Source organism: Neovison vison, chromosome 8, assembly GCF_020171115.1.
Source record: "Neovison vison isolate M4711 chromosome 8, ASM_NN_V1, whole genome shotgun sequence".
In the NCBI taxonomy this organism is placed as follows: Eukaryota; Metazoa; Chordata; class Mammalia; order Carnivora; family Mustelidae; genus Neogale; species Neogale vison.
Genome location: NC_058098.1, coordinates 17,382,902 through 17,403,057, shown reverse-complemented (window position 1 = coordinate 17,403,057; position 20,156 = coordinate 17,382,902). Strand labels below are relative to the sequence as shown.

Below are 20,156 nucleotides of genomic sequence, written 5' to 3'. Positions count from 1 at the left end.
GGTAGAACTGAGAGCCCTTAAGGAGTATGGTAGCTGTGTTGCTTTTGCTCTAAGCCCATCCTTTTCATGAGAGTCAAAGTTAGTGCCATATCAGTCCCCCAGTCTCTAAAAAGCCCTGTTGCTGGTTTTGGGTAACTTCTATTTGCTAACCAGGGATGGAGATGGGAGTCTGCTGAGAGAAGGGGGAGGGACTTGGATATATTCTCTTCATTTCTGTCCTCCACTGGGAGCCAGCCTAAGAACAGTCCACGTAAATCAGAACTGGCAGCTAAGCACCAGGTGGTAAAATCATCCAATTGGAGAAACTTCAAGGCTCTACGTGAGTCCCGTGTGTGATGGAGTCATCAAAAACAATCTTGTGAGCTCAGCCTGTACTAACAGACCACTGTCTCTGACATGAGGCTTCATGCTCAACCTCATACCTGGATCAGCTGCACCCTTTCACCTCTGAGCACTCCCAATGCTGAGCCAGTCCTCTTCAAGCAGCTGCTGCCACCCCTGATCTCTGTCCACGAAATTTAGGGTGGCTTAGAATCCAGACCCCTCTTGGCTCCAGCTCAGAGTTCACATCTGGCTATCGGTGGACTACCTACTCACTGCTGCATATGGAAACCTGGGCCCAAAGGAGAGCTCTTGGTCTCATGAAGTCTTCCCTCTCCCTCAATATCTTCTCCATACAAAGGACCGAGTCACTACATTTTACATTCCTACTGCCTCTTCCCATGTTTCCAAGCAACCATCCCAGGTTATATCCCTCAAGGACTCCTGCTATCCAACACGGACAATTAGCTTTGCTTAATACTGCACTAGTCAGGCCACTCTGGTGAGGCTTATCCAATTGACTCTAGCATCTGAAAGGTGCTTCCAGGGTAAAGACAGGCCAAGAGCCTTGCCACTCAAAGTGTGGTCTGAAGACTGGAAGCATCAGCATTGCCTGGGATCTTATTACAAAGGCAGAATCTCAGGCCCCATCCCAGATCTAATGAGTCAGCACCTGCATGTTAACAAGGTCTGGTTGTGAATCAGGTGCACACTGCAATTCAGAGATCATTGACTTTGGAGGAATGGCAGTCAGGTCAGGACTTTTCAGCCTAGAGAATGGAAGATGCGGATGAGACTTGGTTCTTGCCTTCAAAAAGCTGAAAGGCCATTGCAGAAGATGGAATAGACTGGTCCCTTCAATTTTAAAGATTGGAGTTAATATCAATGGGTAGAGTGACAGGGGTAGATTAGGGACCAACAAAAGGAAAGGTTTTTATGTGGAAGCACTATTCAGCAGAGGCTCAAGTCCAGCCCCCGTAGGCAGCATTATGATACAGAAAGGAGCATGAACGCAGTCATGGTTCCCAAGTCCTGTTCCAGAGTTGGCCTTATTTTTCACCTGCCCACTTTGTGTCCACCTGTTCTTACCTCCTGGGCTTCCTGGATGCTTCACTAAGCCCAATCCCTGTGATGGGATACTGACCTTTCTTCTTTGCTTATTGACACTGCTTCCCACCTCAACTCAGCATCCCTTGATTCCAGTGATACCCATGCTCAGGGTGAGAGACATTCTCCTTAGAGATACAGGACTCCTACGCAGTCTACCTCCAAATCCCCAAGTCACCCACAAAGGCAGGAGAATGTGTCACCCACAGTGAAAAACACTATGTGGAAACTTGGTGTTTTCCCATCATGCAGAAGGACTACATGATTTCTTATCCACCTTTGGAATCTGAGATTCTATGGTTTTATGAGATCGATCAAAAGCAATGGGTTTCAGGCCAGAAAAACATCAGTTTATGTCCAGACTCCATAACAAACAGGTTGTGTGACCTTGATCAAAGCAATTAACCACCAGGTGATTTGATATCCTCATTTGTAAGAGTGAGTAAATGCCAAGTTCACAGGAATTTTCTAAGGATCAAATGTAATAACAGAAATAAAAATGTTTGATGAACTCTGAGGAACTGCTCACACATGTGATATAATGATGGCATGTCCCTGGAGCTGGGTCCAGGGTGGTAGCAGGAGGTTCCTGTATCTATTAACTGTGGGTGTGCTGTGGGTGTGCTGTGGGTGCTGGGGCCATGCTTCCTTGCACTCTGCTGCCTGAGTTCATCTGATCCTTAGGATGAAGGCAGGCAGAGCTCCCTGGAATGACTCACTTCACTTTCATCCAATAGGCAAGGCCTGTATCAGGCTTACATCTGGATGACTTAATGGCAGCAATAACAAAATTTGGCAACAAGGGATTAATGATTCATTCTCAAAGTGCTCTCACTGGCTACAGGCCCAATTCTATAGCTTTACTTCAGAGAATTTCCCTGGGAAGATTTGGAGCAAAAATAGAAGTCTCAGATAAAGAACATCTAATTGCAATTGATAAAACCAAGAACATCCCAGGGGATGCATAACCCATGCTGGTGATCATTGCTGATGGTAAAGAAAGGAAGCTGGCTCTCGGGAACACCATTCCTAAAAGCTGCAATCTTTAAAACACACGGTCCCCTCTTAGCTATCCAAGGGCATATTATCCCCCAATCTTACTGTGCTGGCAGTTTACCCCATCTCCTTAATGACTTCTTTTCTCAAAGAGTTTCTCTGTCTTTACTTTGGCTTTGCATGCATCTGGCACCCAGTGGAGAAAACCTTTCAAACTCTGACTTGGGATCTGGTACCTCTATGCCAGTGAAGGTTTTAAGGATTGCAGATATCTCTGATTATGGGGCAATGGGTTGCCAAGAGGAGACAACAGGGAAAAGATAAGGAAGCTGGGCAACCTTCCGGCTCTTCTGAAGTCAGGTATACACCATATTCCTTCTTGATTTTGCTGGAAGCGGATTCTTAGAATGGTGGGCTATTTTTAAAATGGAATTTAAGTCCAAGATCGGGAATAAAAGTTGGTAGGAAAGCATCTGGATACTTCATTAGATTCAAGCCTCCAGACTTTACAAATTGCATCCCAAGGCATTGAGAGCATTTGTAATTGTGATCATGAACTACTTTGGCAGTCTTTGAGGACTGAAATTGTAGCAAACAGGAGGGGTGCGAGAAGCCTGGGGAGAAACAAATGCTGTTGTTGATTTTTTTTTTTAATGGAAAATTGTGGATTCCAGATATTTTGCAAGAGTAAGTGTGATGTTGATATAGGGGGAAAAACCCATATAGACTGGATGATTAAATCAGAATTTTTCCCTTACTGTTTACTAAAGGAAGGAATAATCACTAGAAATCAGCACAGGCTGTGCATCCGTCAGCATCCAACCAGGAAAAGGGAAACCACTCCAAACATGTAAAATGGAGCAAATTTGCTAGAGAACGGATACACAGGCATCAGGAGAGGGTGGATGAGGCAGCCCAGATGGTACCGACACCAAAAGTCATTACCCAGCATAGACTAGAGAGACAAAAGGATGTGGTGGTCCTCATCAGAGCCCAGAGGTCAGGATCATCCAAAAGAAGTTGGAAGTCTGGTAGACCTCAGGGAGAAATGGAGTCATGGAGGGCATATAGCCATTGTCCAAGAAGGTGTCTGAGGCCAACAGGAAGAAGGCTTCTCCTCCTTCTTACTGTACAATTAATGTCTCCTCTTGGCCAAACCTACATGCCAGTTGATATGTAGGGAAACACAGCCTGCCAGGGTTACCTGCACATCTCAGCCAGCAAAGGAAGAGCAAAGGAGGGGTGTGAGGCCAAACAGGCGAAGGGCCAGTGAGGGTAATCTATGAACAAGTGATGGTGTTCACCCCATTGCCACTTTTGAGAGATGTCTGGGCTTGTCAATCGGGAGCAAGGCCTAGGACTGTGTGTTAATTTCAGCCAGAGTCAAGGTCAAGGCAGAGACCTTGTGGCTAGCTTTCAGGAAAGGTAAGTGTTAAACTGGGTCATTCAGCAGGTAATGCTTACTGGTATTTTTTTAAAATTTTTTAAATTTATTTTCAGCGTAACAGTATTCATTGTTTTTGCATCACACCCAGTGCTCCATGCAATCCGTGCCCTCTCCAATACCCACCACCTGGAGGAGGTGGTTGGAGGTTCCCCCAACCTCCCATCTCTCCCCTTCCTGCTCCTTCAAAACCCTCAGATTGTTTTTCAGAGTCTCTCGTGGTTCACCTCCCCTTACTGGTATTTTGATACCATTACTGGTATTTTGATCTAGAATGAGCCAGGTTAAGTGGTCTTTGTCTATATGCCTGTCCCTGCTGTATCACGCAGCTCCATTCCATAACCGCTTTTCTTGAAGATTATCTCCCCTTATGCCCTCTTTCCAACATATCATATTCTAATATCGAAGGGATTGATGAACATGTCATGTGAATCTTGTTATACGGGCCAAATTATACAGACTTTGCTCAAATGATATTTAAACTTGACCTTTTAAACTTCAGTTCCCTCATCCTTTTTCACTTTCCTTGTATATCAACCACCATCTCTAAGCCCTTAACACATTGAGTTCAGTTTTATTATTAATCTCTGGGCTTTCCCTATAATTCCTTTCTTGATATTTAGGCACCATAGCATCCCGTATAATTACACAGGGAGACAAGCCTTGCTCAAGTTTAAGTAACTGTTGTCTCCTTTACTCCTAATACTCTTTCTCTGTTCCCACGATGACTAATTTTTTAAAATTTCCGACTACCTCCCCCACACCTGGGAACAGTGCCTCCCTCACTAGGTCTCGTTGACTATGGAGTGCTCGAGAAAGATTATTCCATCATTCTTCTAAGTGACATCACCTAGGATGTTTCGCAAGTAATAAATAAATTGCCTCAATTCATCATATGACAGTAATTGCTTTTAGCCAAGATTTAACTCAGAGTCAATGTCAAGGAGCTGGAAAACACTACAGAGACACAAGTTTTTCAAAGATAGCTCTACCCTTGCTGGAGAAAAACCATTTAATAAGTACTGAGTTAAGTGTAAAGAAGATACAGATTTCTAATATCCTGGCCTCCCTCAATATCACCCAGCTGGTCCTAAGAGGTTGGAATTGACTTCTTCACAACCCATACAGCTAAAACTGCTAAATACTGCTGACACAGGTTGCCCTCTTTTTCAGCCTTAAATGGAGGTTAGCACCCCGTGAGATGGGAATAGCTTTAATTGATTGTTTGAAAGCACTTCGGCCACTCAAATAAATTGTTCCTCAAGTGCTGATTCTGCTTGGTCCTCTGCATCTCCTGCATCTGTTTCCAGGTGGATCCTGCTTTACACAGCAAACGCTCTGTGTAGGTCAAATTCTAATTCAGTTGTGTTACGTACAGTAGGAAAGCCATGTAAGACCCCCATGGCGAATCACTCCTAGGTGTAAGAAAACTCCTTTATTGGAAATTGGGTTTTTTTTTTTTAATGCATTCAGAATTTAGCATTATGGACTTATTTAAGAGGAGTCATGCCCGACCCATGCCAGGCCTTGTCATCACTGATGCATCCCTGGGAAGGCATGCCCTTCACCACTGGTGGGCTGAGAATTCCTTTACACTTCCATAGCTCCAACTGCTCCTTCCTGTGCCCAGAAGCCCAGAGTGCCAGGACTTACTAGAATAGGACCATGAGCTATGGTTAGAGTTGGGTACACTTTGAAGACTGCTTTAAGAGTCAGATCATAGTTAAGGTTAAAGCACAGGATGTGGCTGAGGTAGGGGTCACATCTAAAGGAGGGAGCAGGAGCTGGCCTGTGGTTGGGGTTTAGGAGTGGTCTGCTGGTCAGTTCGCACCCATTCATGGTGAAGAGGCAACCTATGCCTAGAGTTGTGATTGGACTTTGGCCAGTAATAATACTTAGCCCATGGAATGGACTGGACAAAGCTAAGTGACCTCCAAAGGGATTACACCATTACCTTGACCTCATTAGCACCCACTCAACTCTAGGCCACAGAGGAAAAGTCCTGGACATCGCCCGATGAGAGGTGCTAGGACTTAACACTGATGGTGAGGACAGCAAGGTGCTGGGCATGCAAGGTAATTCAGAGACAATCCTGCTGTCCGGGAGCTCACTACTTGGTGGGAGAGAGAAGTGTGCGAGCCAAAAATCAAAGCTAACACAAGTGTGTACAGGGAGGGGCACGCAGGACTGCTTAGGCAAAACTTAACTACAAACTTGATTTTCACATGTCATCAGTGGTATGGGACATGCCCTGAGTATCCCTGAGACCGCTCAGTGACCTCCTTTCTCCCCTCCCTACCCTGGCTCCCTAGAGTCCAGGCAAGGCCGGCCCTGCCAACAGGGATGAAGACGCTGAGTCAGCTCAGTGCCTACAGGACCAGCTCCCCGCGTGTAAAAATCTGTGCACTGAGCCTGAGCACAGGGGGCTCAAAGCTGCTTAGCCACGGCAGAGAGCAGCATTCACGGCCTGTGATGGGGATTAAAGGTTTATTCTGAAGAGAAGATGGGAGAGAGGAGAACACCCACTCTCTCGTATGCCCTGTGGCCAAGGAGACCATCCCATCAGACTTTCCAGGCAGCCAGTATGATGTGGCACAGACAGTGTAAGGGAGAGTGTGGGCACCCTAAACAAACTGTGTTCTTCCTGTGGAACGAGGGAAGCCTTCTCATGAGCAGTCACTGTAGCCAAGTGTCCCAAAGCCCATTGGGATGGCAGACAGGTCACATTAACACCAGGATGCCAAGAACAGGTTACCACAGCCTGGTTGGTGAGGCAGAGGCCAAGGCCAGGATGTGACAAGTAACAGATGCTAGGACTGTTCACAAGCAAGAAGCAGAACCCAAAAGAGGAAGGTCAGAGGCTAGCTGTGAGCCAAATGCAGAAAACAGTGCACAAGGAGACCTCACAGTGTGGGCTCAAGAAACCCTCTGGGAGGGAGGACAGCTTTTGGTCTTGGTATCACTGAGGTCTCTCCACTCCACTGTAATGGTACAGCCTTGAGGGTGGACTCCTGCCCACGGCGCAGGGCTCTGGATCCCCATGTTTCCAAGTGTATTAGTTTTGTAGGGTTGTTGTCCCAAATTACCACCATTTGAGTGGCTTAAAGCAACAGAAATGTACTCCCTCATAGTTCTAGAGGGGAGAAGTCCAAAATCAAGACATCCAGGATTCCTCCTGTGAGAGCAGGTAGAATCCTTCCTTGCCCCCTCCCGCTACAGGTTTGCTGCAGTCCTTGGAAGTCCCTGGCCTGTGGCTACAACATTCTGCTCTGTCTCAGTCACCACACAGTGTTCTCCCATGTGTCTGCCTTTGCCTGATATCTCCTTGTCTTTTTTTAAAGGATTTACTTATCTAATTTAGAGAGTGTTTGCATACACACCCAACTGTGGGGGTGGGGGGAGGAAAGGGTAGAGGGAAAAGGAAAGAGAATCTTAAGCAGATTCTGAGCTAAGTGCAGAGCCCAATGTGGGGCTTGATCTCACAACCCTGAGATCATGACCTGAACCAAAACCAAGAGTCAGATGCTTAACCAATTGAGCCACCCAGGCACCCATGTTTCCTTCTGATACGGACCTCAGTCTCACTGGATTATAGCCTGCCCCATGATTCATCTTAACTAATTACATCTGCAAAGACCCTCTTTCTGAATAAGATCACACTAACAGGAACTGGGGGTTAGGACTTCCACCCATCTTTTGGGGAAAGACATTGGACCCATTAACAGCAGGCTAAGCTCAGCCAAGTGATCTGGGAATGGGCTGTGGACAGAGGGAGGTCTTGGCATATCACCAAGTAAAATGCAATCACTGATAAAGGTTAGGATCAATCACACCGTATATGGGAAGAGGATGGGATGCTCCTGCTTGGTCATGAACTGAGCTGCAACAGGGGCTTCCAGAAGGCCAGAACGTCCTGGCTTTATTTGTCTGTCTAGCTTACGGTGCACCAGATCAAGGTGTCCCCAGGGACATAATTCCTCAGAATTATAATTCCTCAGAGACATAATTTGGTTCTTTCCCACCGCCTCTGGTGAAACTGATCCCTTAAGGAGTGATCAGATTACCTGACCCAAAGGGGTAGGAATTTGGAGGAGAGGCAGAGATCTACCCAGCCTGGGTAGCCTTATCCAGATCTTGCCTCTGGAATATAGTGCTGGCAGTGAGCATCAGAGTCTGGAAAGGAAAAGAGGCACGGGAGGGAACAAGAAATCTATAGGAAGGATTAGTGGAAGCACGGGCAGGATCAGAGGGAACGGCCGATAAACACGCAGCGCAGCATTCAGATTAGTGCAATGAAATTGAGCTTGGGTAATAAACCCAGCAGCGGGAATAGCATCGATTGTTGAGATTCCAGGCAAATCCACCGTGAACATGTTTTCTTTCTTCTAGCCTTTGCCCCTTGGCTTTTGGAAGCAGAAACACTGAATCACTGTGTTCTGTACTAAAAGCTGAACTACGCCCCTCCCCAAAGGATGGATGCAAAAGTAGCTCTGTGTCAGGAGAGATGACAGAGGGCAGAAGCAGGGTCCAAAGCGTTTGCAGCCATGGCCGTTGCCCTCAGGGGCAGGCTCAGAGTTCTGAGACACAGACCAGAGTTTCTGCCTACAAGCCTGACTGCCCCTGGACCAGCACCAGGGGAGCCCAGGAGAGCCTATGTGGGGCCAAACCAGCAGACTTCAGGGACCTCCATTCAGAAACTCCAGAGAATCAGTCCCTAAGAAGCTTGGCAGGTGGGGCCGCACAGAGTTCAAATTCTGGGTTGAAAACCAGTACTCAGTGACTCACCATCAGCCTAACCAAATGGAAGAAGGTGAACCAGGGGAGGTGTTGGGACCTTCGAGGGTGGAGGCAGAGGGTGTTGGGAGGGAGCACCCCATGCTTGGCTCATGCTCTATGAACATGAATCATCCACTCACCTGTAAGGCCACTCATGCACGGGATCAGGTGAATGACCATTATAAGTGTTATGGGCACAGACTGAGAGGTGACACAGAGCAAACAGCTCCAAGACGGTGTGCTTGGGATATGAACATGGCCATGCTGGCGGGGCTCCCTCACTCAAGGCTGACTCAGGGGGTCCTCTGTGCACACTGGCCTGGCATCTCCTCTCAGTGCAGCCTGAGACAGTGGTGGGGGGGTCAGGGACAGTTTTGTCTGGACTTGATCTTAGGGGGTAAGGGAGACCCCAGAGGGAGAGCATCCCAGCGAAGGGAGGGAGTGCGAGAAGGCAGGTCCTGCTAAGATCAGCGGGGTGAACGGGCACAGGACGCCAAGGAGGGAAGAGGTCGGGAGAGCAACTAGAGAGTGAGGGTCTGATTCTCCCAAAGCACAGGGGAGCTTGGGGACATTTCCATCAGGAGCAGACGCTTATTGCTGGACCGTCACTCAGGTTCAGGGGAGCATACACTGGAAGGGCACCAGTCTGGAATTTGGACACGAATCTGAGCAAGATGTCATGGATCTTGGGCATGAGAGGCAGCGACGAGGAAAGGAGAGATCCAGGAGAGATTCTGGAGGCAGTATCGGTCCCACGTGGTACCAAAGTGGAGCAAGGATGGCCCTGGGATTCCGAATCTGAAGGTAATGGCAGTTTGCATGAAGCCCGGAGACTAGTTTCTCCTTGGTCAAGCGAGAATAACCCAAGACAGAAAAAGGTATAGTGAAGACCTCAGTCATATATGATGCTTGTTTTGTAGGCAACAGAAACATTGACCTGCTATAGGGACACCCCACGGGGCAGCAGCAGCCCAGAAAAATGCCTTCCTCTTCTGCACCAAAGCTGCTGATTCAGCAGGGAGACTGGATGCAGAAGCCGGCAGCCGGAATGGTCCCAGAGCCTTGTGCCCATCAGGTCATGAGCGTCTATTGTAAGACTGCTGACAAAGATGGCATTCTGGTGTGCTTGATCGAGTACCGTGCTCCCTCCGTGCTCTGCCGAGTCAGCCTGCCCCCGTGCCGACAGCCAAACGGAGGGAAGAACTGTGTGGGCCTGGATCCTGAATGTCACCTTCCTCTCTGACCTCCAGCTGCAGTCCCTGCCCCTCACCTGCAGACGGCCCTGGCCTGAGCCTCGGGACCCATGAGGCCTGGGTCAAGGGGAGCTGGAGGACGCCCAGGAGGAAGGCTCAGGGACCTCAGCATCGTGTCGCCTCTACTCACTGTCCTGCTCTTGCCTTGGCCATCACAGCAGCTGGGTTGCCGTGCAACTGGGTCCAGCCTCCCACTTAATATCCTTACTCCCTAAAGAGCCCCTAAATTTATGAACCCTGCTTGACATTTTAGGCTGAGGCTCTGACAGGCTCTTAACCTCACCCCCCATCCCCCACGTTTCTTGGAAAGCACAGTTCCGGTCCAGCCACCTGCCTGAATTTCACCATCAGCGAGTTGCCCACCCCTTCCTGTCTGGATCTCAATTTCCTCATCTGTAAAATGGGCTTAGGATAATAATAATAGCAAGAGCGAAAATCCAAGTACTTAATGCTTATTTTTCTCCCTTATTCCTCTTAACAACTAATTACTATTAATATCCCCATTTTGCTGATAAGGAAATGGGACCGCTTACATAACCTCTCTGTGACTCCAAGTCCTGCTGCTAGTTATGATGTGATTTTTGAGGCATAGTGCTGAAGCCTTCTGCTCTGGTATTTCCTGGTTCTTGGCATATAATAGGTGCTCACTAATGTGGACCCTGGGCTTAGAACATGCTGGGTAGGAGTGCAGACTGTCCAGAGAAATTTATCATCCCTGAGCTTTGTGATTTCCAATGATCAGAGCCTCAGTTTCCACCTCCATCAATGAGAACGCTAAGAGCAACCTACGGGTGAAGTACACTAATAACGGGAAGCCCTTTGCATGAGCACAGGATGTAGGAAATCTGTAACACGTCTTAGCTGTCCCAGTATTCTTTTCCTCTGCTTGCTAGATATCCCTAATGCTACTATCCCCCAGAGCTGCGACCTCTCTCCAGCCAGCCTGGCAGGCTGTGTCCCCCACTGTGGGTCTTCCTTCTCCCTCTCTCCACCTAGCACAGTCCCGTCATGGGGGGTGCTTGGGTTTCAGCCTTTTCCAGAGCACTACATATGGTTTTACTGCTTCCAGCTCCTGTTCTCACACCATCTGTCCTCCCTTGCCAGGGGGCATAGCCTCCCTGAGAGGGTCGCTGAGACCCTGGGGTGTCTGAGGCTGCAGAGGCCACCAGGCACCACACTGAGCCCTCAGGAGACTGCCGTGCTGCTTCCCCATCTGCTCTGGGGCCCCACAGCTTTATTGCAAAGGCTCAAACTCTACCTGGGTCCAGAATTTATAAGCCATCCCTGGGCAAGTTGCTTTAGAGGCAAAGCAGTCTCCGAGAGTGTTTTATGGCCTGAATTCTGCTACTGCGGCAAGGCTCTGATTTTAAAAACTGCCAGGAAAATAACAACAGAGAGTTTTCCCATGATGTGGATAGGAAAGAAAGGAATGACAGAGGGGAGGTCCACTTGATAACCTCTCCAGCAGAAGCTGGATCAGAAACCCATCCCTTCCCTCTGACGACCCTCGCCACCAGTGAGCCTAGTCAGTCTGGGACTCATCCATATTATCTCACAGATAGGACCTGGGCTCAGAAAGGCTGTATGATGTGCCCAAGTCCCCCAGTTTTAAGGAATGGAGTTTGGGCTCCATATGAGGGCTTGGCCCAAAGCCCTTCTTGTGGAGAATTGACAATGGGGACTGGGCACAGTCAAGGTGGTGAATCTGGGTCTGGTAGGGGTTCAACTCAAGAGCATGGCTGACCATTTGGGCATCCTCTCCAGCCTCTCCAACCCAGGGTCCCACACTGCTGCCTGGAGGCCTGGCTGAGTTACTACCGGAGCCAGAGAAGGGGTACCTTCTGCAGCAGTGGGTCCATGGGGTCCCAAGTCCTTCAGGTGAAATGTTAGCTTGGGACTTGTCCACCACAGCCACAAATCACCCCACTACAAAAAAAAACAAAAAACAAAAAACAAACTCCTAACCCTGGCCATGAGACCTTATTTTTGCAAGGCAAGAATCCCCAGCTTTCACCCTCATACCCACTAATGACAACCAAATACACTTCCAGACATACCAAATGTCCCTGGGTGTGTGTGTGTGTGTGTGTCAAAGTAAAACAAAGGAACTGAACATTTACTGAGTCATGTCTCCATGCATATACACTTCTGTTCACCAATTAGGCACAAAGATGGCAAAAAAAATTATTTTGCCTCTAGATCTGTGCTGTCCAACATGGTAGTCACTAAGCCACATGTGGTCGCTGAGCACCTGAAATGTGGCTAGACTGACTGAGAAACCAAGTTTTAAAATTTATTTTATGGTTTATTTTAATGAATTTAAATTTAAAAACTAGTATGAGTAATGTTTACTTATTAAACCTAATGTTTACCTTTTTAAGGCTATATTTCATTTTAACTGTTTAAAATCTAGCATCTGAACTGAGATGTGCTGTAAATGGAAAATGTATACCAGATTGCAAAGGTTTAGTGCAAAAAAAAATGTAAAATAACTTTCATTAGTAATTTTAAAATACAGATTGTGTCTTAAAATGGTAACATTTTATAGGCACTGGGTTAAATAATATCTATTAAAATTAATTTCATCTGTTATTTTTTAATGCGACTCTAAAAAACATAAAATTATAGCGGTGCCTGGGCGGCTCAGTTGGTTAAGTATTTGTCTTTGGCTCAGGTCATGATCTCAGGGTCCTGGGATCAAGCCTTGCATCGGGCTCCCTGCTCAGTGGGGCCTGCTTCTCCCTCTCCCTCTGCCTGCTGCTCCCCCTGCTTGTGCTCTCTCGTTCTCTCTCTTGCTCTCTCAAATAAATAACTAAATGAAATCTTTTTTAAAAATGTCAACTTCTATACATAGTCCCAGTTCTCTTTAATGGAACCGTGCAGCTCTGGAGGATTTCCACCAGGGGAGCTATTGCCCCTCAGGGACCCTGCAGACTGTCTGGAGATAGAGTTGGTTGTCATCATTGAGGAATGAAGTGCTACTGGCATCTAGTGGGTAGAAGCCAGACATGCTGCTAAGCATCCTGCCCGGCACAGGACAGCCCCCCACGACAGACAAGCATCCATCCCCAAACGTCCCTCATCCCGAGGTGGAGGAGCCCAGCCCCCCAGCACAGCCAGGATGTCAGAGACCTGCAGAGCTAGCTGGAGTTAGCTGAGCAAAGAGGGTAAGGCTGTCACCATACCCAGTTCTCATGATTAACTACGGTAGGGGTGCCATGGTCCCCACTCCAGAAGAGAAGGAAGCCCAGAGAGGAGAAATCACTGGCCCACCATCCCGAGGCCAGAAGGTGGCAGGGCTGAGAGCTGAACACAGCCTCCATTCCCAATGCCAGCCTCTTCCCTGCTACACGATGTGGTTCCATGGTTCTCCGGCCTGTTGCAGACCCGAAAAGAGGCTTCCCGAGCTTCTGGTCTACCGCCCCCATCCCGCAGAGCCGGCAGTTATGATTTCCACCGGCCCTTCTTGCTACCAGGGGATGAGCACGAGCAAACAGCCCGTCTGAAAGGGACATTCTGCTCTGAGAGAAACACTCGCAGGCCCCTCACCCATCAAATGGGGCCGAGAAGCAAACGGAACACGATGACATCAACCTGTCAGAGGAGGAACATTCAGACACCTCAGAGGCAAGAGGGAAGAACACATGTGCCCAAAACAGAATTGGCTCCGTTTCAAGAAAACATTATCAGACCGCTCGACTTGAAGAAATGCCAGAGAACAATGGCCCAGCGGAAATGGAACTCCCACGCGGGCTCCGGGGACACGCGGTACCTCTCTAGAGTGGGTGTATGCAGCGGTGAGTCTCTCTCCCCTCACCGTGACCACGCTTCTGCGAGCGACTCCCTACCTCCCCGGGGGTGGGGGGCGAGGCTGGTGGGCCTGTGACGGGGGATGACAGGGGACTGACATTTCCTGAAGGCCTACTACGTGTGGCTGTCGAGCAGGGCAGTCCGTAGGGTCACCTAACAGTGATCTGTAACAGGACTCTAAAGTGTGACAATGAGATTTACAGGTGACAAAAGGCTATGCAGCTTGCTTAAGGCCATCTAGGTGGGGAGGGGTTATGATGACATTCCTGGAGCGTTGGCAGCCAGCGTGCTGAGCTATGGGGGTTGGGGGCAGGGACAGCTGGGCTGCAGTGAGTGTTGGTGTTGTTGACTCACCCAGTATCTCCACTCCCAGACTGGTACACCAGGCGTCCAGCAGCTGTGGATTCTGGCTGCTAAAGGCTCACAGATGCCTCCTTCCCAGCAGAAGGACCGTAAGGCAAAGGCGAGTGGCCTCCCCAGGGGCCTGTGCACTCCCATGACTGCCAATGGCCGGCTGGCATTGTGGCACAACTGCTGGCCCCCTGGCTTCAAGGTGAGGTTTCTGAGGGCTCAAGCTGCCACAGGCCTCCACATCCTGCCCGATCCTGCCTCCCTGACTTTCTCTCCTGAGAATTCTCTTCAATGAGTCATTTGCACAGGAATCCCTATCTCGGGCTCCGGGTCTACAGAAACCAGCCGAAGACATTCACTAGCAGTCATATTTCTGACTTTGGGGAAGAGGGTGGACAGAAGTGGACCATGAGGTACCAAATGGCCAGACTCCTGTCATCCCTGCAGGTGAGAGCCCCTCCCCCGCCATGACAAACTGGCCAGAGACTGGTAGAAAGGAGGCCACTGTCTGAGCAACCACTCATGAGACAGGCATCAGGTAAAGATCCGAAATCACCAAGGACTTCCACTAACAAGAAAGGGCCCTAGAGTCACACCTTTAGGGCAGTGGGGTCTCTTTGGTCTGTAGGACCTGCCATCGGCATCAGTCTCTGACACAGGTGGGCTCTGCATCCCAGTCTTTGAAGAGAGACAGATGCTGATGGAAAATGTGGTCAAACTACAGCATGTTTGAGGAAAGGGGCCGATATCCTTCACACAAATACCTCCTCTAGGCTGGGCACTCTTATTCCAGCCCATCCACACTCATTATCTTGTGTGGTCTCAGAGTATAACTCCAGAAGACTCTGCACGTGCAGATTCTAGAAGCAAATGCTGCCCCCTTAGAGGCAGCCATTATGATTCCCACTTAACATGCAGGAGAGGTGGGGATCATCACATTTAAAGGGCTTGTCCAGCACACAGGGGAGGCCTGGGATCCCAGCCAGATCCAGTCCCATGCTAAGCACAGACACAGGAGGCCCACGTCCCCAAACTCAGACCACGGCTGAGCTGTCACTTCTGTGGACACACACTCGGAGCTCCGAGTATGTGTGTGTTTGAACACCACACACCTCTCCTTTGTAGCCGCCCTCACAGTTATCATTGTGCATTGATTAGGGTGGCCTTCTCCCTTCCCAGAAAGGCATAGGAACAGGTCTTCTTTTCCTCATCACTGCATCCCTCCATGCCTAGAACAGTGCCTGGCACATAGTAGGTACTTAGTAAGCATCAGTGGAATGGAGGAGTGGGTAGCTGCATGGATGAAGGGAGGCATGGAGAGGTGGGGGGGGTGGGCGAATGTGGGAGGGTGGCTGGAAGAGTAAATGGGTAGGCAGGTGGCTGGCGTGGAGGGACTGCCAGTTCCTCTCTGGTGCACCTGGCCTGAAGGACACCCTGAGCATGGGCCATGCTCAATTCCTTCCCTCCCGCCCAGGGCTCTGGTGGTCACCTGTGGTGAGGAGGCAGAGTGGAGTCCCCGGGGTCACCTGGGCGCTGCCCATTGGTGCTGACCACAAGGAAGCCAGTCCCCAGGCAGCATGCAGAAGAGAAGGAGAGAAAGAAACACACATGAAAACGAGCGGCATGGTGAACAAGACTACAGTTCTTGTGGCTCTGAAGAGCTCACGCTAAACAGCAAAAGAACATCACGACCTAACAAAACAAGGCTGCAATCGATTTTTAAAAATGAAACGAGGGCAAGAGTCAGCATTTATCAAGCACCCACGACATGCCAGGTACTCTGCTAGGTATCTCACGTACAATGTTTCTAAAGCGGAGAGCAACCCGGAAAAGTCCGTATTATTATAAATGAGCCCCATCATCTTTCCACGCCCCGTCTTCTCTCCCGCTCTGCTTTCTTAGTAAATGGTGGCCCCACCCACGTAGCAGCTCCATGGAGGAATCCGGAGTCATCCTTTGCCTCTCCTTTTTACTGACCTCCCACTTCTAAACCTCAGCATGCCTCAGTAAGTCTTCTCCAGGAAGGCTCTCGAAGCCTCCCTCTTCTCTCCAATCTCATTGCCACTTGGTTCAAGCCACACGCACGCTTCACTGGGGAGCACTCAAAATACCACCTTCCTTGCTGGTCTTCCTCTGGTCTTGCCCCCTTTCAATCCACCCTCCACCCTACGGCTAAAAGGCATCAGTAAGGGAAACCTCAGAGCCCCTTCCCCAGCTCAGACCCTCGGTGATGAGATCCTTGCTTGTCCCTCCACACTCTCTCCCTCAAGGGCAACGAAGTCCTCTCCATCATCAACAGCCCACTACATTCTTGTCTGTAGACCTTACCCAAGCTCATCACCTTGTGAGGAATACACTCCCTTTCTACCCCTTTACCCGACTAGCAACCGCTCACCCTTCAGGAATCAGTTTGGAGCTCCTTTCTTGGGACTCTCTGGTGTCTCACCGTGTATGGGACAGATATCCCATTCTGTCTTCCCATAACACCCCAATCTTCCTTTCTCACAGCAATAACCCTGCCCTGTTATTAGTGGCCACCTTTGCCTTGACTCTGTAAGCTCCTTGAAGGAAATGACCGCGTCTCATTTACTAAGTGCTCCTGTGATCTTGTCTCGTACCTGGCACGTAGTAGGGACTCTGTTCTGTTGAACAAATGAATGAACAGGTGAAGAAATGAATCAGAGCATGGACATAACTTGCTCAAGGCCCAGAACTAGTAACGGGCAGAGGCAGTATTTAAATCCTGGTTTGCATGACAAATGCTCCTGGGCCTTTGAAACTGACTACTTGTCTCTGTAAAGAAAACTATATAAAGGGCAGGAAGGTGTCTAATGCTTGGTGAAAGCCTACATGTTCCTCTAGTGATTCATCAACAGAACTGTATAAAGCCCTTACGCAAAATGAGGAGAGAGGTAGGGCACTCCAGACCAACCAATAAACAGGAAGTACATCATTTCAAAAAAAAAAAAATCACATAAATAGCAAGCTTGAGCAAGGTCATGATATACTATAAAACATAACTGCCAGTCAATTGTCATCATAATATTCCTCCCCTTAGCGGTATGGGAAGCGTCACCATTTTCAAAGTACACGCTAAGTCAGAGGTCAGTGAACTGTGGCTTGTGGGTCAAATCTGGGTTCTCAGAGTTTTCTGCATGGCCATGAGTCAGGAATGGTTTTTACACTTGTAAATGGGGTGTTTGCTATTTGACATTACCTTTTTTTTTTTTTTTTAATTTTTTAAATTTATTTTCAGAGTAACAGTACTCATTGTTTTTGCACCACCCCCAGTGCTCCAAGCAATCCGTGCCCTCTCCAATACCCACCACCTGGTTCCCCCTACCTCCCACCCCTCACCCCTTCAAAACCCTCAGATTGTTTTTCAGAGTCCATAGTCTCTCATGGTTCACCTCCCCTTCCAATTTGACCTTACTTTTAAAAAATTTTTATTTGTTATTTTTAAATTTTTTATTTAAATTCAATTTTTTTAACTTATAGAATATTCTTAGTTTCAGGGGCAGAATTTAGTGATTCATCAGTTGGGGGAAATAAAACAAAAAAGAAGAGTAATATTTTATGACACATGAAGATTATATAAAATTCATATTTCGGTGTCCATAAATAAAGTTTTATTGGAACATGGTCACGCTCATTTTATATTTCTTACCTATGGCTGCTTTCTGTGCTACCATGACCAAGTTGATTATGTGTGACAGAGACCATATAGTCTGCAAAACTGAAAATATTTACTATCTGGCCCTTTACAAAACAGCTTGCCAACCTTATTCTAAGTGGCTACTTTTATTAATTTTTCCCCACCCTTGGAGGTAGGCAAAACATGGCTCACATGTCAAAAAGAAACAGAGGGTTGAGAGAGGATATGACTTTGGTGTTCCCACCTGGCCTATTTCAGTGGCTTCCTACCTGTTCTCCCCATGGTCTTGCCTTGTCTGTGCCCCAGATCCCAATCTCATCCACCTTCTAAGGCGATCTGCTTAAACACTTCCAACGGCTCCCAACTGGCCCTTGATCTCAGGGCCAAGTTCATAAATATGCTCTGGGGCTATACAGAGTCTTCAGTGTCCTGGTCTTGCTCTCTCCTTCAGCCCCACCTCTGATTACTCCTTGTGGTGTGTGGTCACATAGTGTGTGCCCACATATGTGCCTCTGGCCACATAGGCATCTATTTCTTTGCTTTGACCCATTCAAGTTCAGCATGCTTCCAGTCTCCAGCGATCTGCACATGCTACTTCATCAACGCAGAAGATCTCCTGCCTTACTCTCCAGCCTTGTTCAATATAATAATGATCACTCTTTCAAAACTTGTCTCAATAACCACATTCCTGAAAAGGCACAACCTAAACCGATTTATGTTTCCCTTCTTGGCTCCCAGAGCATCCTGGATTTACCTTCATCATAGAACTTCATCACACCATATTGATAGAATTTATCTGTTTGCTGTTCTCCCGCTAGCTATTTGTGGAGTGCTTATTATAAGCTCGGCGTTGCACGAAGCCCTTTGTATGCATTGGCCCATTAAATTCTTACATTAGCCCCATGAAGTGGTGATATTGTCACTGTTTTACAGATGGGAAACCAAGTCACAGAGCAGTTAAGTGCCTTTTCCAGCCTAGAATTAAAGACTCTCCAAATCCAAATTCTTAACCCATCTGGGACAAGAGGCCACAATCAATAGGAAGTTGCACTCACTATGTGTTTATTAAGAACTAAATGAATAAGTGAAATTCCGGTTTAGTATTTACCTGCTAGCTGTGTTGCTTAGAAAATTACATTTCTGAGTTTCAGTTTCTCTACTAGTTTCTCTAATAGTTGAAGCCTGGTTGACAGGCCCGGTGGAGTCTCCCCACCCTACCGACCTAGGGCTACAACTCTGCCGAGCAGCAGTGCTCAGCTATAAGGGGCAGAAACAGGGGTATAGCTGGACAGGTGGTGGGATGGGAAGAGGTTTTCCTAGTGGGTGGAAGAGCAGAAGATTAGTAATGGATCACGGGTCTCAGCAGGACATAAAGGGAAGCTGAAACAGGAAAGGGGCTCAAACCTTTTGGGTAGAGATGACAAGTGTTTTCTGGTACCTAGCCTACCTCTCCTCCTTAGGCACACAGAAGAATCCAAGTCTCATCAAGGCCATGTAAGTGGAAGTGACAAAAGTCATTTCTAAGTGAGGTATTCAAGATCCAGATTACTAACCCCACACTTTCTCTTCCCCTGCTGTGGGGTATCTATGAGGCCACATATATTCTAGATGGCATAACAACAAAAATTTTTGGTATCAAGCTACTGATATTTGGGTATTCATTTGTCGTTGCAGCAAAGCCTTTCCTATCCTAACTAATCCAGCAGAAGAAAAGGTGCTAGTTTCTTGTCTTCTCTTCTACAACCTGGTTCCCCATCATACAGCTTTTCTGTTAGAGGCTTCATGACTCCACTCTCTCCATATTTCCAGCCTATGTTCATATATATTTATATGAAAATTAATTAATTAATTAAAATAGTAAGACCATGCAAGAAGGAGGTCACAATGCTGAGTGCCTCAGACTTCCCTTTTGACTTTTATTCCCTTCTAAAGCAAAGAATGTTGAGTAGAAAGAGATGCTAATGGGCTAAAGACGACACTGAAGCAGATAACCTTGAAGACAAACTAACTTCTTGGTTTATCAGCTTCAATATATTGTAGCAACATGGAAGGCTGAGGGCTCTTTGTGGTACCGGGTCTGCTGCAGATTCCAGGACTTAGTCTGGACACTGCCAAAGAGACAAAAGACCCATCACACCCTAAAGATTCTACTATCAACTATTACTGGAAAAGAGGCATGGAAGGGTTTAACAAATAGGAGATAGGAGACTCTGACAGTGGCTCATAGAATCTCACCCAGTCTGTGTCACTGACAAGATTCAAAATGGTGTGATGGGAATGCCATGAGCTTTAGAGTTAGAGCTCAGCTACAATTCTGTGGATCCTTGAGGTTTTTATTCAACCTTTCTGGGCTTCTACTGCTTCATTTTTTAAGTAAGGGTAATAAGGATGATTACTATTTATTTAGTGCACAATACATGCCAGGTTTTAATTCTGTCATTGC

At 47.8% G+C, this 20,156-nt stretch overlaps 1 protein-coding gene across 4 annotated transcripts in view; it reads right to left on the bottom strand.

Annotated features, from left to right (window-relative positions):
• Positions 1-20,156, bottom strand: part of PTPRT (protein tyrosine phosphatase receptor type T) — an 804,817-nt gene that overhangs the window by 187,969 nt on the left and 596,692 nt on the right. For 2 of the 4 annotated variants that reach the window (XM_044263018.1, XM_044263019.1), the window contains exon 13: positions 15,548-15,604. The exons of the other annotated variants lie outside the window; for them this stretch is intronic. In XM_044263018.1, the coding sequence (XP_044118953.1) occupies positions 15,548-15,604 (57 nt within the window). The remainder of the gene's footprint in view (positions 1-15,547; positions 15,605-20,156) is intronic. 4 annotated transcript variants of the gene reach the window in all.